This window comes from Apium graveolens, chromosome 2, assembly GCF_009905375.1.
Source record: "Apium graveolens cultivar Ventura chromosome 2, ASM990537v1, whole genome shotgun sequence".
Classification (NCBI taxonomy): Eukaryota; Viridiplantae; Streptophyta; class Magnoliopsida; order Apiales; family Apiaceae; genus Apium; species Apium graveolens.
In genome coordinates, this window is record NC_133648.1 from 93,562,881 (window position 1) to 93,578,215 (window position 15,335).

The 15,335-nt window shown below is 31.5% G+C and overlaps 1 protein-coding gene across 2 annotated transcripts; it reads right to left on the minus strand.

Moving 5' to 3' along the window:
• Positions 1–6,171: 6,171 nt before the first annotated feature.
• Positions 6,172–13,172, minus strand: LOC141707658 (pre-mRNA-splicing factor SLU7). 2 transcript variants are annotated; one of them, XM_074510958.1, is made up of 11 exons: positions 13,040–13,172; positions 12,184–12,319; positions 11,452–11,615; positions 11,199–11,311; positions 9,532–9,945; positions 8,224–8,359; positions 7,823–8,122; positions 7,486–7,702; positions 6,811–6,914; positions 6,507–6,575; positions 6,172–6,371 (listed from the first exon to the last, which is right to left on the minus strand). In XM_074510958.1, the coding sequence occupies exons 2-11, from the start codon at positions 12,197–12,199 to the stop codon at positions 6,297–6,299; spliced, it is 1,608 nt and encodes a 535-aa protein (XP_074367059.1). In that variant the 5' UTR covers positions 12,200–12,319; positions 13,040–13,172; the 3' UTR covers positions 6,172–6,296. The 2 variants fall into 2 exon arrangements, with proteins under 2 accessions (XP_074367059.1, XP_074367058.1); XM_074510957.1 differs by lacking the exon at positions 13,040–13,172 and having other exon boundaries at positions 12,184–12,345.
• Between the last annotated feature and the right edge of the window lie 2,163 nt (positions 13,173–15,335).

Consider the following 15,335-nt stretch of genomic DNA (forward strand, 5'->3'; position numbering starts at 1 on the left):
GTTCCGATATCTTTCCATAATGGTAAGGCTCGTCAAAAACGAACAGGTAACGAATTTATAAAACAAATAAATACGGACTGCAGAACAGAATCAGCCCCTAATTACAGTAGTATTTTGATGTTTAAGACATCAAAATCACAGGATTTTGCAGTAGAATGTAAACGCAAATTGCAGATATCGAAAAGAGCTTTCCAGAATGGTATTGCTCATAATATTTGAACAAATATTCAATTTAATATGATTTTTCAAAAGTTGGATATTCAAATCCCGAAGTCAAACAGGCAGGTCATACAAATAGCAGAAAAACTCATATTTAGAGACCGAATTTCACAAACGGCAAGGAACGAAAGTTGTAGATAATTAAAAGACCTTTCTGAAATGACCAAAATCAATAAATTCTAACATATAACGAATCAGATATGAATTTAACAAGAAATCAGATCGTATATAATGAAGAATACGGAAACGAAAAACAAGAGAACAAAGAAGATATCCGTACCTCGAGATCTTAGTAACCGAGAATGCTAATAACGATTTCAGAACCACAAATCACAAGAACCCCAATTCCACAAACGCCAAATTCAAAACCCTCCAAAACGTTCTTGATATTCATCTCAATCTCCATATATTTTCTCTTTCTCTCTCCCTCTCTCCTCTCTTCTCTGATCAAAGTAACGCAAACCCTTTTTTTAGCAAACCCTAACTCTTCTCTTCCTTCTTTCTCCCTTTTTTTTAAAACCCTCACTCTTTTTTAATAAAAGCCTTATTATTTTTTTTAAACTAATACTCTTAAAACAATATTCTGATTATAAATATAAAAATAAACTTACACAAACTAATTTAATTACAACACATTGATATTAATAAATAATAAATCAAATAATCCAACTAAAAATAATTATAAAATATCGGGATGTTACACTTCGGGTCTCGAATCTGTTTATGATTGGAACCTAACTCTTAGGGACCTAATATTTACAGATTGGATTAGAATACTTCGAGACCTTTGGGAGCTCATAATTGGCAACACTTGGTGATCTCACATTTGGGAGGTATAAGGAGTTGGGAAGATTGGTGAACATGATGATCAACGGTGAAGTCATTCTTGCAGCATTTAAAGGGACATGGTTGATTAGACTATGACCTGTTATTTCTTTTCCAACCAAGTAACATATGAGAACTCCTTCAGATAACAACATACATTCCTTCTCTAAGGGGGAGATAAAAGCTTATATAATAGTTTGGAGGATTCCTCAACTAAGGGGAAGAAATAGCAGGAAGGCGGAAAAAGGTAAAGCACATGTACACTACACCACACCATTGTTGTTTGTAACTACGGATCCTATCGTACGGGAGAGGTGGTAAACACAAGGTGATTTCCTAGTGATCAGAAGAAGTGGTTTGGTTCATCACTATTCTTCATAAGGGGAGAAGTTGTTTTCCAAAAGGAGAGTACCATTGGTTTTTATCTGCGGATCCTATTGTACGGGAGAGGTGGTAAACGAAGGTAATCTCCTTTAAGAAGTTGATTCTCATAGGGGGAGAAGCAAGAGAGATATGTGCTTCTCAACAGGAAATGTGGTTGTACAAAAGTAACTGTTGATGATTACTTCAAGACTGAGAAGTATTACCTGGCAGAGAGTTGAAGAATCAAGGAAATGAAGATGAAACTACTTGAAGATCAGTTCAGTGCTAGAGGAACAAGCATCTTTCATTTCATTTACTCAAGAAATCTGGAAATGCAGTATATGATCCAGAATGGTAGCATTATTTACAAGTCCTGGTACATTACTTTTTCTAGTTGTTAGTTGAGTTATCCTCTCTATTTAATTTGTTTGTTAAGTTTAACAATCAAATAGGGGGAGATTGTAGGTGAGACTACGTAGCTGTATGAACAGTTACGTGATAACTCAACATGATAACAACACTAGAACAGGACAGGTTAATAAAACTACGTCTACACAAGAAATCGGAAAGAGTGAAGAGAAGGCAAATACAAAGAATTAGAAGATTATAAGAAGGCCTGAAGTCTGTCTACTGGTCACTGAAAGAAGTTCATTAATATGATCATGCCTCAGTGAAAAACAAAGGTTAAAGACTTTTAGGGTTTCAGAAATGTTAAAGATTCAGTATACAAGTGCTACCGGAAGATTTCAGTGTATTGGCATTGATTGAAGATAGACAGTGTATGAAGCATAGGAATCTGAAGAATTGAAGACAGGGTATAGACAGAGGTTAATGAAGACGTTGTCTAATGTACCAGATTGGATTCCAGTGAAAGTACAGTTGTTTATTGACATTCAGTGTCTGAAGCAATAAAGTTGAGGCAAACTTAACAATGTAATCAAGGCTATAATACGAAGACCTGAATCGGGGTTAGTCGTCTGTGAACTAGACCAGTTGCATTAGGCATCAACAGCTCGTGAAAGGAATCTGGGTATTATTTATAGAAGAATTGTTAAGCTGAGGAACGCACTTGGATTGAACGTTTATATGTTAAAGTACGAGAAGCGGTGTGCGGGGTATACAGCTCAACAGCTCAGGGGACTGGCGAAACTCAAAGTTTAACTGTTAAATTAAATAAATTATTTAATGGACTTTAATATAATTTATTTAATAAACTTAAAATGATTTATCTTATAAACTTTAAATAAGTTTATTTTATAAATCTAAATTAGTTTATTTATATAAGTTATATTTAAATTTATTTTATAAATTAATTTAATTACAATTTAAACTTAAAAAGAAAGGAAACTAGAAAAAGAAAAAAAGAAAAAAAGAAAAGAAAAAAAAAAGAGAAAAGAGAAAAAGAAAAGAAACAAAAAAAAAGAGAAAACAAAACAAAGAAAATGAAAAGAAAAAAATAAATCAAAAGAAAACAAACGTGTACATTTTTTTTGTTAAGTACATTCATCTACTTGGTACATGTATTAGAAAGGTGTCGCTAAAGAGATTTCCCCTCCCCCTTTTTGTCGCCACACAAATCAAGCAGCCTCCTTGTGCCTCCTTGTCGCCACATAGCTCCTGTCGCCACAGAAAGGACCTGTCGCCACAGAAGCTACTAATTCTCAGCCACATAATTTATAGATAAATTCTACACTTTGCAGCAAATCTGAATGGGACTGTTTATCTTCTTCTCCAACAAAAAGAGAGCTGATAAAACAAGAAGCGGAGATTTACAGAGGAGTTCAAACTACTTGAATATCCGTTTAACTTCTCAGCGGAGTAACGTTATAATGCCCGATTTAACTCTTGTATATTCTTAGGGGCATTATAATCGTTACCCGGTAATTAAATCCTAGTACAAACAAAAGCTACATTATTGTATAGGATTTGATTTGTAAATCTTTGTAGTAGCTAGGAACTTTGTTGTTCTTAGATTGTAGCCGGTTAATGTATTTACCGGAGTGTAGCAACCCCCTCGAGGATTTATATACGAATATATATATTTCCCCGAATATCTTGTGTTCCTTGTTTTTATCGTTCCAAACAGTATCTCTCTTAAGAACACGAAACCACTAACCGAGCACTAAATATTTTATCCGCGAAAGATTCGAAAGAATTTTTAATTTAGTGATTATCGTATTCAACCCCCCCTTCTACGATAATTCGGGACCTAACAAATACTAATATATATTATTTATATATAATAAAAGATTCTATTTTCAATATTTTCTTTAAAAATTATATATGTACATTTTAATTATTTTATAATAAAAATATGTTAAAAATATATGAGATATATTTTCAAACTAAAAATTGATTATAAATAAAATAATAATCCATTAATGTATTATGCTTAACTTTAGATGTGGAATTCAATTCTTTAAAATTTACTGCACAAATATTCAAGTAACTATCTCTTTTTTTTGCGAAAATCAAATAACTATCTTTAAAGTTAAATAAAATATTTATCTAGCACACTTACATATTATTGTATGATAAAAAACATATGTGAAAATATGGTGCAGTGGTAAGTGGTATGAGGTTGTATAGGTGAATGCAATATCTCAAAGTGCCATTCCCATAAACCACATGTTTTATATAAATGTTAAAAACATGGGTAATTTAGTATTTTCGATGAGAGTTTTTAATCTCAAGAATTTTATCGATAAATGTTAAAAACGGGGGCAGTTTAGTCTTTTTAATGAAACTTTTTAATCTCAAGAATTTTATCCTCTTATTCTCCTATTATAATAGAAGAGATTATTCGTTGACTCCGGAAGGTCTATGAACCTGATTAGTTGAAAATAAGAAACCGTGTTAGAGTGGCATGTGCATCAAGTATTATATCTAGGTATCATATGTGATATCATGTATTTGATTAAGTGTTGTAATTAATATTTTTGATTTAAAATATTTTAAGTCAAAAAATTTAATTTAATTATAAATATTAATTTAATTATTATTTAAATATATTTTTGGTTCATAGATTTATTTTAGTGTTAAGTAATTATATTTAATTGCTTAAATATAAATTAAAATAGTAGAGTTAAAGTTGATATTCATACAACTTCCTCATACCCACCTCCCTACCCTACTTGGGTATTAAAAATCCAAATCTTGAGTGTTTAAGGAATGGATATCAAATTAACTTTTTTGAACTATGGGGGTGCAATGATTGAAACTCATACTGATTTTAGAATTTGGCGGACCAAACAACCCATAATTACTTTTAAAAATTTACTAAAATACATCACATTCCTTTCTTAGAAAAACCATTTCTTACATAGGCCATTAATGTCTTCTTTGGACTCAATTTATAGAAATTAAGAAAAATCAAAATAGCTTATAAAAATTAAGAAAAATTAAAATACACAATAATTATAAATTTCCCGTCATTTTGTATAATTGTTTTTGGTAATTTGTTCACAAATATTTGTCAAAATAATTAATCTTTAGATATTTTGTGAAAGTATATATAGTTGAATTAGAAAAAAAATGACTAAAATTTAATTTAATATTGATACAATGGCTAATATGACATATTTTAACGCCTATTTAACTTTTTACTAATGGAAAGATATCTTAAATTAAAAATCAAAAGAATGAGGGTAACACAGGTGGAAGTCATAAAAGTAATGATACCAACGACATAAATCAAAACTAAAATGGTATTATATAAAATATTGTTATAATTATCATCAAATTATACTATTTAAAAAATACCTCGTTTCAAAAAAATATCATACATATATTAAATTATTATAAAATATTTAAAAATAATAAACCAAAAGATTTCATGTCCTAAAAAATTCAGTTCATATTAAGTTAAAAAAATCAGTTATTTTTTTTTTAAAAAATGTGTTCATCAAACTAGTAATCCTTATACATTAATCCTCTTTTTATTCGATGAATTAGTCCAATCATGTAAAGTTCGTATTTTTAAAAAATGTCAAAAGTTACATAATTTTTTAATCAATTTTATTTGGAAAAAATAGATTATAAATTAAATATATCCTATTTGATAGTTAATTATTATTCAAGATTCTAACAAACTAATAAGTGAATATATTGTTCGGATATTCAAAATCAATCCTATAATTTGAAATCAATTCCATAATCAGAATTGTCAAGTCTAAAATCATAATCCTGTGTACCTTCCAAATTTTGGAAAAAGAACGTACGAAATTATGGTGAAAGTGTTGCATAGAGTTTTTGATTTAAAAAAATCTCTCCGATGAATTTCCAATGGGCCCTTTTGCAAATAAAGAAAAATAACTCTGTAGCACGGTGTTTTACTACCAAAAAAATGCGTTTCTATAATAAAAACAAATGTAGAGTATGACTATAAACTAATCATGAAAACCATTCTGTAAAAATAAAAAAAACTGGGGAGCTAAGACGTTCTAAATTGACATAACTTTCTTCCTGTAGCTAAGCATCAGGTATCACAGTAGCTATATTAACATGTTTAAATTACTTAAATTTGATTTAGACCTGAAATTTGGAAATAGTATAAATTAATTTTTTTTTGAAATTAATAAATAGTATAAATATTGTCAAAATCAACAGAGATTGATTTAGACCTGAAATTTGGAAATAGTATAAATTTTTTTTTTTTTGAAATTAAGAAATAGTATAAATATTGTCAAAATCAACAGAGATAAAAAAAAAGATGAAAATAGTGACCGCACGCATGTAATTGTTAAGAGTAATAGACACAATATATAACATATCTGGAAGTCAAGCGGTCCTGTAGTTCCCATTAATTTTTATATATTTTTCTCTTATTAGTACAAACTCGATTAAACAAGCTTTCATCAAAACCAGTTACAGAAACTGTCACACTAGAATCACATGAATTTGCTCATCGGATCATCAGAATGGATCTTCTTCATCCTGTAGGCCTCCATATCCTCCTCGGTAACCTAAAAGCAGCAAAAATGTGATGAATTCAGAAACAAAAATAATAATCAATCAATTGGAAATTGCTAGTTTTTCCGATATTTAAGGAAAATATACAACTTGTCAAGAAAATACAAAAGTGGGTAGAGAATTCATACTTCATCATTCCACTTCACATTGTACTTGCGCTTCCTTTCATCCTTTTCTTCTCGCCTCCTGCTGTCTTCCTACAAAGATTTCATTAAATGCAAAGATGTCAGTAAGGACATTTTGACAACACCACTACATACAAGACATGAAAGATATAGTTATAATTTTTGCAATAGTGTTCACCAGTATAAACTGTTAAAATATTAGCAACTGTTGTTTATCAGTACAAATGTGAGAGATATACACGATTATACCAAATATAACCAAAAAATAGTTTGAAAATTATCTTGTCACAAAGACGCAAGCATATACCTTTTTAAGAGCTTCAGCTAATTTTCCTTGGTCTAGGACCAAATCATCCGGTATATCAGTTCCCCAAGTGGCGAATCGCTTCTCCTCAGCTGGGACAGCTACCTCTGGTTCAACAAAACCATATGTGAGTATGTAATTAATGTAAGATCAGTTAAAAAATGCAAATACAATATTCATGTCAAGCTTAAACATAGATACATTCTCAGATTCCATATTCCAAAGTTACAAAGATGATATGTTTAGCTATTATAAATGCCCTTAAACAAAAATGAAATCTTCAGGACAATCAAAACACTACTACAACCACATGGAACTCGACTGATTAACTATAAACAAAATAGCTAAGCAACCCTCACATGAAAATAACTGAGGTAACTGAGAACTAAATCATTTCAGATGAAAACTTAAAAAATAGAGTTGTACAAGACTTCATTTCTCTATTCTGGGGTATACACAAAATTACCCACTGAAGTGCAGTTTTGAACTGTTAATTATAATATATCTTAGTAGTCCCAAACCCATTTTTACTTTTTGTTACAAAAGCAAATTGAGAGGTACCAGCTGCATATGCCACTTGGACACTTTATATATGACAAATATATAGGGTAGTATTAGTTACCACCTGGACACTCGGGTTATATATGTGAGATATAAAGGATAGTATTAGATACTAACCTTCTGCAGACTCTTTACGAGCAATATTGGCTTTCATGAGATCCGCTGCAGCTTCAGCAGCTTCAATTCCAGCTGCACCTGTACAATAGCTGTTTCGAATCGACTGTTTGCAGCACTTATATCCCCACTGGTGATTATTCCACCAGGAACCCCAAACAGTTGTATGGTTGTTAATGTACACGTCTTCTTCATACTTGCTCTTTGGAAGGGCCATCTCCTGTAATAAGTTATTGAGGTCTCAAAATCAAGACGCGAACAATATATATCTCTTGCAACGTGGAAGACAATATATAGACTCTACATCATTGTATACACAAACTATTAAAATAATATTTACCTGTCCTTTAACAATCCTACCAGCACGATCATATTCAACTTCTTTCTCACTTTGTCCTAGTAAGAGCTCCTTCGGAAGTGGATCCGCAGTGGCTGCATTGCCATACTTTTCCATAATGGTATCCTTGACTTCAGATTTCAGCTTTTCCCTGTTTACTTTAAAATTTTTATACAACAGTTCGGCTTGGGAAGGAGCTGCTTGCATGTGAACATCATTTCCTTTCTCAAATGCCTCCCAAGCATGAATATTGAGCTGCTTGAACTCCAAAGCTTGACCACTTACTCTATTCTGATTATCTCCCTATATTACAGAGGCAACTTATAAGTACTGTACATTATTATATATTAACAAGGAGCACTAGGAAAGAAAAATCAGTATATGTCAAGACGGGGTATACTCACAGCATAGAACTTCTCATTCGGATCCATATCCGGAAGAGGATCCTCGCGCATGGATCGAGTCTTGGGATCATAGTGCGCAGAGTTAACATCAAGATTAAGAAGGTATTTTGCAGTATCTTCTCGAATACGAAGATTCCTGAAAAGAGTAAAAAATCGTCAATAAATTTTACATCCAAAAAAATTAACGATACTACATGGGGATATCAACATTTAGGGTATACTAATAAAAATCTATAAACCTAATATCCTTCAGATAAGTATATAATTTATCGTTGTAAATCAGAGACCAAAATCTCAATTTCACTTTTAAAAAACGGAAAAATAAACTAAGAAGAATCTAATTTATAGATATATCCTGATGTTACATACTGTCAAGGAGCAGAGGCACCAGTTGACTCCCTGGAGAGACGTCTACGCTTTAAAGCGCTCATCGAGACAAGACGTTCACTAATCTAATTAGACATTTACCCATTCACAATAAACAATTCATATCCTAATTAGTTTCGCATCTTACACAAATTGCATAATACTCTATATATTTTTTTTTGTGCACTAAAGATTGTGACCCTAAAATGAATATATAGATGTGCCTATACATGAGAAAAACATATGTGACCTAGGTGAAGGCCGAAAGAGGAGGATCAGTTAATAATAAGCTGTGAAGAAAGGATGAACAAAAATAAACTATAAAGTGATTTAAAAGAATTTTATATCCTAAAAATAATTTATTTTTAAGGGAAGAAGAGATATAAAGACATTTGAAGCTAAGAAAAGTAAGAAAAACAAAAACGTTCTCGGAAGAAGAAGAAACAAAAATGATCTATTGGAACTCAAGAAGCCCTTAAAAGTTTAGGCTCTATAGGCTAATGATAGCAAACAGCATTCCTTTTTCTTTATTTGTACGACTAGGGCAGTTACAGCACAGGAAAGGACAGTTACAGGAAAGAAAGATATAAGCTCAATCGAGTAGTCGCCTACCATCACCTGGACCCCCAAGGAAAGCTAGAACACAATGTGTCCTCCAGCCTCCTGGATGCAAGGTGGTATTTACTCCTTGTTCATCTTAGGTAGCCATGGCCCTTGGGATACCCGCTACCTTTACAACTACGCCTACCACTAAATATATTAGCTTTTCATATAATCAAATAACATGATATTTCTTAAATCAATAATTTGGATGTTGATATTTTTAATTAAATTCAAAAAATTTTGAATTTCACTTGCATCAAAGTTGCATTCTGAGTAAGCAAAAGACGACCAGGTTGCCAATCCAAGATATTAGACCGACAACAGAACACGTGAACATACCTGACAGTTCCTGTGCTTCCACCACCAGTAGTACGCACACGCTTCTCCACCTTAGCAAAATCCATCTGTTTACTTTCATCAACCTTTGCTTCGTCTACCCTCAAGTCATCTTCATTTTCTTCATCGTCACTGACTCCACCTCCAACATTTCGGTTATTGTTTTTCTCCTCTAATTTTTTAAGCTGCTGGTCCTTCAAAAATTTCTTTCTGGCCTCGTCCCGAGCTTCATATCGTTCAATAACATGGGCATACGATGCTGCATCATAGCCATTCCAGCGATCCCTTTTTCCATCATAATCCAGTTCAAAAGACTCTATTTTCTCGTCTGGAGCAATATTTTTGCTTGTCCATTTTGCTCCTAATTTACGAGGCCTGTCCATGCATGCCTTTGCATTATGTGTCATTGCTCCACAGCTGCAACAAGCGAAAAGAAAATACAAATATAAGAAGTCGTGTATCTTGAGGTAACATAAGAGAATCAAAAAGTTCATAAACATATTACTAGCAAGTAACAAGTACACCCTATGTCGAAAAAAAGTACAACCTATGTTACCCGAAAACTAAAACTTTGTAGCATTCACGGCACTCTCAAAGAAAAGGCAAACTATATCAACAACCCAGAACTATGACACTCTATTATCATATATGAAATAAGTGCAATTCTCAAACCTACGAAGAAACAAACTGTATCCTTTTCATTCAAGTAATAATCCATCTCAAAAAAATTATCTCGTAAACATTTACAAAATAAAATCCATTTAAGAAAGCCAAATATGTTAATTTAAAGTTTCCTGATAGTAACATGTTAGAATATAGAAGCAACAAGGAGAACACAGATACAAAGGAGAAAATTTAGAGATAAAATCCCTAGAAGAGAGATATAGACAGTCAGCACCAGAGCCTTTTATTATAATATTTAACGCATTCTAATAGCAAATAGAATTTACTTAGTAAAGAAGCTAATGGACTAGCTTTGATAGGCTAAGGTTACTTGTTATTTGAACTATCTTCATCTTTTACGAGTAGAAGATCTTTGTATAGATACACTAATATGTTATCATCAGTTCAAACAAATCAATTTCTAAGCCAGTTAGGTAGTTGATAATGTATAAATTTTCACAAGTAAAAGAAAGGACAACCTACACAAAAGTACCCGAATTCACATTTTAAGAGGGTAACTTTGATTTTATGCTATTCAAACTACAAACATCAAGAGGTGAAAATAGAATAAGACACATTCATCTTTCATAATTTTAATTATAAGGCTGTTTTAGATTCTTATAAAACTTCAGTAACAAACAAACCAATTAAGCTACATTGACTTGTAAGTTTTACTAGTTTGACCAAACTACATGGTAAAACAAACAGATTTATTGTCTCTCAAACATTGATCCTTCAATCAATTCCTTTCAAAGGCAGAAGTCCTCAGACGAAAAATTGTAAGCAATAGGCTTATTAACTATAAGAAAGATTAATATATTAAAGATACTGGTTACAAAATCAGACAATTTTATAGAGAGGTGTATATGGAAGAAGCTTTCACAAAGATGCTATACAAGTATTAATTCATACGAAGGACAAAAAGTCCAAAATAAATAATGGCAAATCACACTCCACATTTCTCAAGAATGTATGCAAACAAGCCATAGGTCAGAGCTTTCACTTACTTCTCACATGCACCTTTCCTGTACTTTTCAGCCTGAAATATTTTTGCTCCTCTGTCATACCATGCTTTTGTATAATTTGGATCTGACTTCCATTTCCTTTGATGTTTCAAACTCTAAAGTAAAAATTTTAAAAAAAAAAACGTTTTAGAATTTCAATACATTAGTACAAAACTAAAATGAACTAAATTTTATCTATTTTTAGAGTTAGTTATAATAAAATTAATTAGAATTACTTAGCAAACAGATAGCATACCGGTCTTTCTGCATTAAGATACCAAGGGGCAGAGGACATATACTGCGGAATATGAGGATTAATCTCTTTTCCATCCTCATCAACCTCCGCAGGGGCAAGCCCAGCTTTACGCGCTTCTTCCAATTCCATCTGCTTCCTATGATCCTCTCTTGACTTAAACGCCACTGCAACATAAATAGTGAAATACACATCATTTCTCAATTACATACAAATATCATAAACATAGCAGAGTAATCAAATTAACAAAAACTGACCCAGCATCATAAAGGTTATAAATTCAACTAATACATTAATAAATATCAACAATTTTTTCTGCTACACAAATGTCGCCCTCACTTACTTTACTCTCTTACGTTCTTTTTCCCACGGTCAATTTCATCCACGATATTCCATTCTATCCTCACCTCAATCAATTCCTTCCAGTTCCAACAAAACATAGTTCTACGGGTTTTATCAGTTCTTACATTTTTTTCCCCACAATCAATTTCATCCATGGTATTCCTTCCTACCCACACCTCAATCAATTCCTTCCAATATCCAACAAAACGCAGTTTTCCGAGTATCGGTCACAGAGCAATTCAAAACACTACTACAATTACAAACCCTACCTATTGCAACACGCTATGCATATTACAATTCGAGGTGTAAAGCGTAAAATTCTCAAACCTAATTACATAAATAAATAACAAGAAACATGAATGAATAGAAAAAGCGATGTAACAGGAAACGTACTTGATGCGGTAGCCATTGTTCACGACGGTGCGAAACCCTAGAAACAGCAGAGGCGTGTAAAATCAATTCGATTCGATGCAGCGTTTAATTCAATTTAAATATATGGATGGATTATGGGATGGAGAGATATAAGAAGATCTGAATTAGGGCTGTCAATGGATCGGATCGGATCTGGATCGGATCGGCCTTGATCCATATCCTGATCCATTTAATTTTACCGGATTCGGATCCGGATCGGATTTTTGTCGGATTTTTTATAACACGATCCATATCCGGATCCATTAGGATCACCGGATCACGGATCGGAGCTCCGATCCGTTTATATTTAAAAAAATAAAATACAAACATAATTTCTTATATAAATCCATGAATCTGCTTCCTGCAAAAAGATGATGAGAAAGTAGATAACTTTTATATTTCTCGTTATCCAGATATCAATTTCTTATTCAGAAAAGGATTACACACTCAAATAAAATTTCTTACTTCGCCTTCTTGTCTTTCTTGGGAGTATGAAACCCATTGATAAGCACCGTTGTTGTTGTTGTACCATTTGGATATGCTAACTTATAATCTATTATCAGAACTTTCAGACAGTGATCAATTTATAATATTTTTTTTATATAATTTATTATAATATATATATATATATATATATATTTAATAAATAATAAATTATCCGGATCGGATCATTAACGGATCGGATCGGCCTAAATCCATATCCGGTTCTTATCGGATCGGATCATTACCGGATCGGATTTTTTTCGGATCGGATTTTTTTTTAATTGATCCATATCCGCTCCATTAACCTTCGGATCGGACCGGATCGGACCGGATTTCCGATCCATTGACAGCCCTAATCTGAATTATAAACCACCGCCGTTTGTCCCTCTGGTAATATCTGCGACCCGTTTAATAAAGAGGCGGTTTATGCAAGTAGAGTCGATTAGTCGGGTTATCTATAAATTTTTTTGTACATTTTTTAAGTTTGTTTTTTTTGGACAAAAGAAAAATAATATAATAATCAAAAATCATCATGCATCTATCTATATCTACTAGGGACCTAGGCTCGCCATAGGCGTGCTCTTTTTATTAATATTTTAAGAATTTAATATTTTGTATATATATCTATGTATTTATGTTTGTATGTATTTATGTGTGTATAATATCATATATATTATTTTATATATTAAATAACTTGTTTTCCCTTGTTTTTAAATTGTCGAGAAATAATTAGAAAAATAAGATAAAACAAAATAAATTAATTAATTGGGTTTCAAGATTTTTTTCTCACGACATGTAATAAAAATTATAAATGTAATCTATTTCAAAAATGTATCATTCAAATTTGTGTACTTCTTTAAAATTATACTATAATTTCATTGATTTTCTTAATTACAACTTGAGATATAAACATCGTGGTTTTATATTAGATTTTTAAATTGTATAACAATGAATTACCAACGATTACTTAATGTAATAAATAATTTTTTAAAAAAAACTATACATATAACATAGTATAATTTTAACAAATTTTTAAGTTTACCTAACCTAATTGTATAATATGTTGTCATGCCTTATGATGAGTAGATAAGAAATTATTTATCATTTTTTTGTGATTTAAATTTAAATTTATAGTAAATGTCATGGTATCGTTTGGTTTATAAAAATAAATTAAAGTAATATTGTTTCCAATGTTGCGAATTTTCAATTAAAAACAACTTCATTGTGCGTTGCAAATTTCAATACAAATTGATCGCAATTCATAATTAAATATTTACTCTCCTTTAAACTCATGTACAACATTACATATCAAGTTCTCCTTTAAACTCAGTTGCTATATTACATGAAAAGAAAACAATTGAGTTTCATTATATAGAACTTCATGCATCCCTTTCTGGTTGTACTTTTTGGGGGTTAAATTAACTAACTTTTGATCTAAGATTAAAATTTATTTATTGACAGTTTCTTGTTGCCGCCAAAAGATATAAAATAGGATATAAAATAATTGTGAAATTAAAACAAAATCAAGATATGATAATTATTTATATATCGGCGTCATCTTCGAAAACGCCTCATATTCTGACACTAAAAAGGTATAATAGAGGATATACATTAATTTTGAAATTGTAATAAAATCAAAATAAGATATTTATTGATATAATAGAAGATATATAATAATTTTGAAATGTGGAATAAAACCGAAATAAGAAATTTATGGACAGTTTATCGGCGTCGTCTTCGACGAAGCCTCGTATTCTGCAATAAAAAGATATAAAAGAGGATATACTGTTGTGCAAGACATGCCTGTAAAATAACAAGACTAAGTCAAATTGACATCCCTAAATAAGTTGTATGGTAATCTATGTTTGCATTGTGTATTGTATCACTTAAGTCTGTAAAAATGTTCAAGGACGGACGGGAGTCTTTTTCTGTAAACAGTATCAAGCCTAAGAATTCTATCTGGAAGAAGATCAAGAAGATCATGCATCAGAAGAATTATGAAGAAGTTTGGAGTTAAAAAAATCTGTTTTGGGAAAAATATTCTAAGTCAAGATCTCTACAAGTCACAGATTAAGTGTTATAGAGAAGTCATTCGAGAACTCCATAATGACTTATCGAGAAGTCAGGAAAGCTACTATAGAATTTAGAGATATCGACAAGGCAATTTGAAGACATGAATGTTAGGGCGAAAACACGCGCTAATAATACATGCAAGTATACGCGTCCGCAAGTAGTATAGAATACTTTCTAGTTCGTTCCCACAGAGACTCAGACTAATTATGTTCAATTACACTCACTCACCAATGTATGATTACTTCTCAATGTTAAAACAATAACACTTAGAATTGATTAACTAATTATTAACTATAATTAACTATGAGAATTAAGCACTTAATTAACACTTGAATTAATAATATTAAAACACACATGAGATCACAACTGCATTACTACTTCCTTCAATAGTCATTGTTATTACCCTTAGCATGCAACAGTGATGATATTAATCGAACAACACGAAACTGATAAAAGCCAACTTTCATTGTACTAATACCATTCTACCAAACATCCATAATTAAGATAGAAGTTGAATATGCATCAATTATGTTGAGTCCCTATATGTCTACAGAAATTGACAACATAACGATTTAAGC

Coding starts and splice junctions, on each gene's coding strand:
- LOC141707658 (XM_074510958.1), bottom strand. Junction 11,312..11,451: donor ATCTTAATGCAGAAAGACCG/GTATGCTATCTG, acceptor TTTTTACTTTAG/AGTTTGAAACATCAAAGGAA. Junction 8,360..9,531: donor GGAAGCACAGGAACTGTCAG/GTATGTTCACGT, acceptor TACTCTTTTCAG/GAATCTTCGTATTCGAGAAG.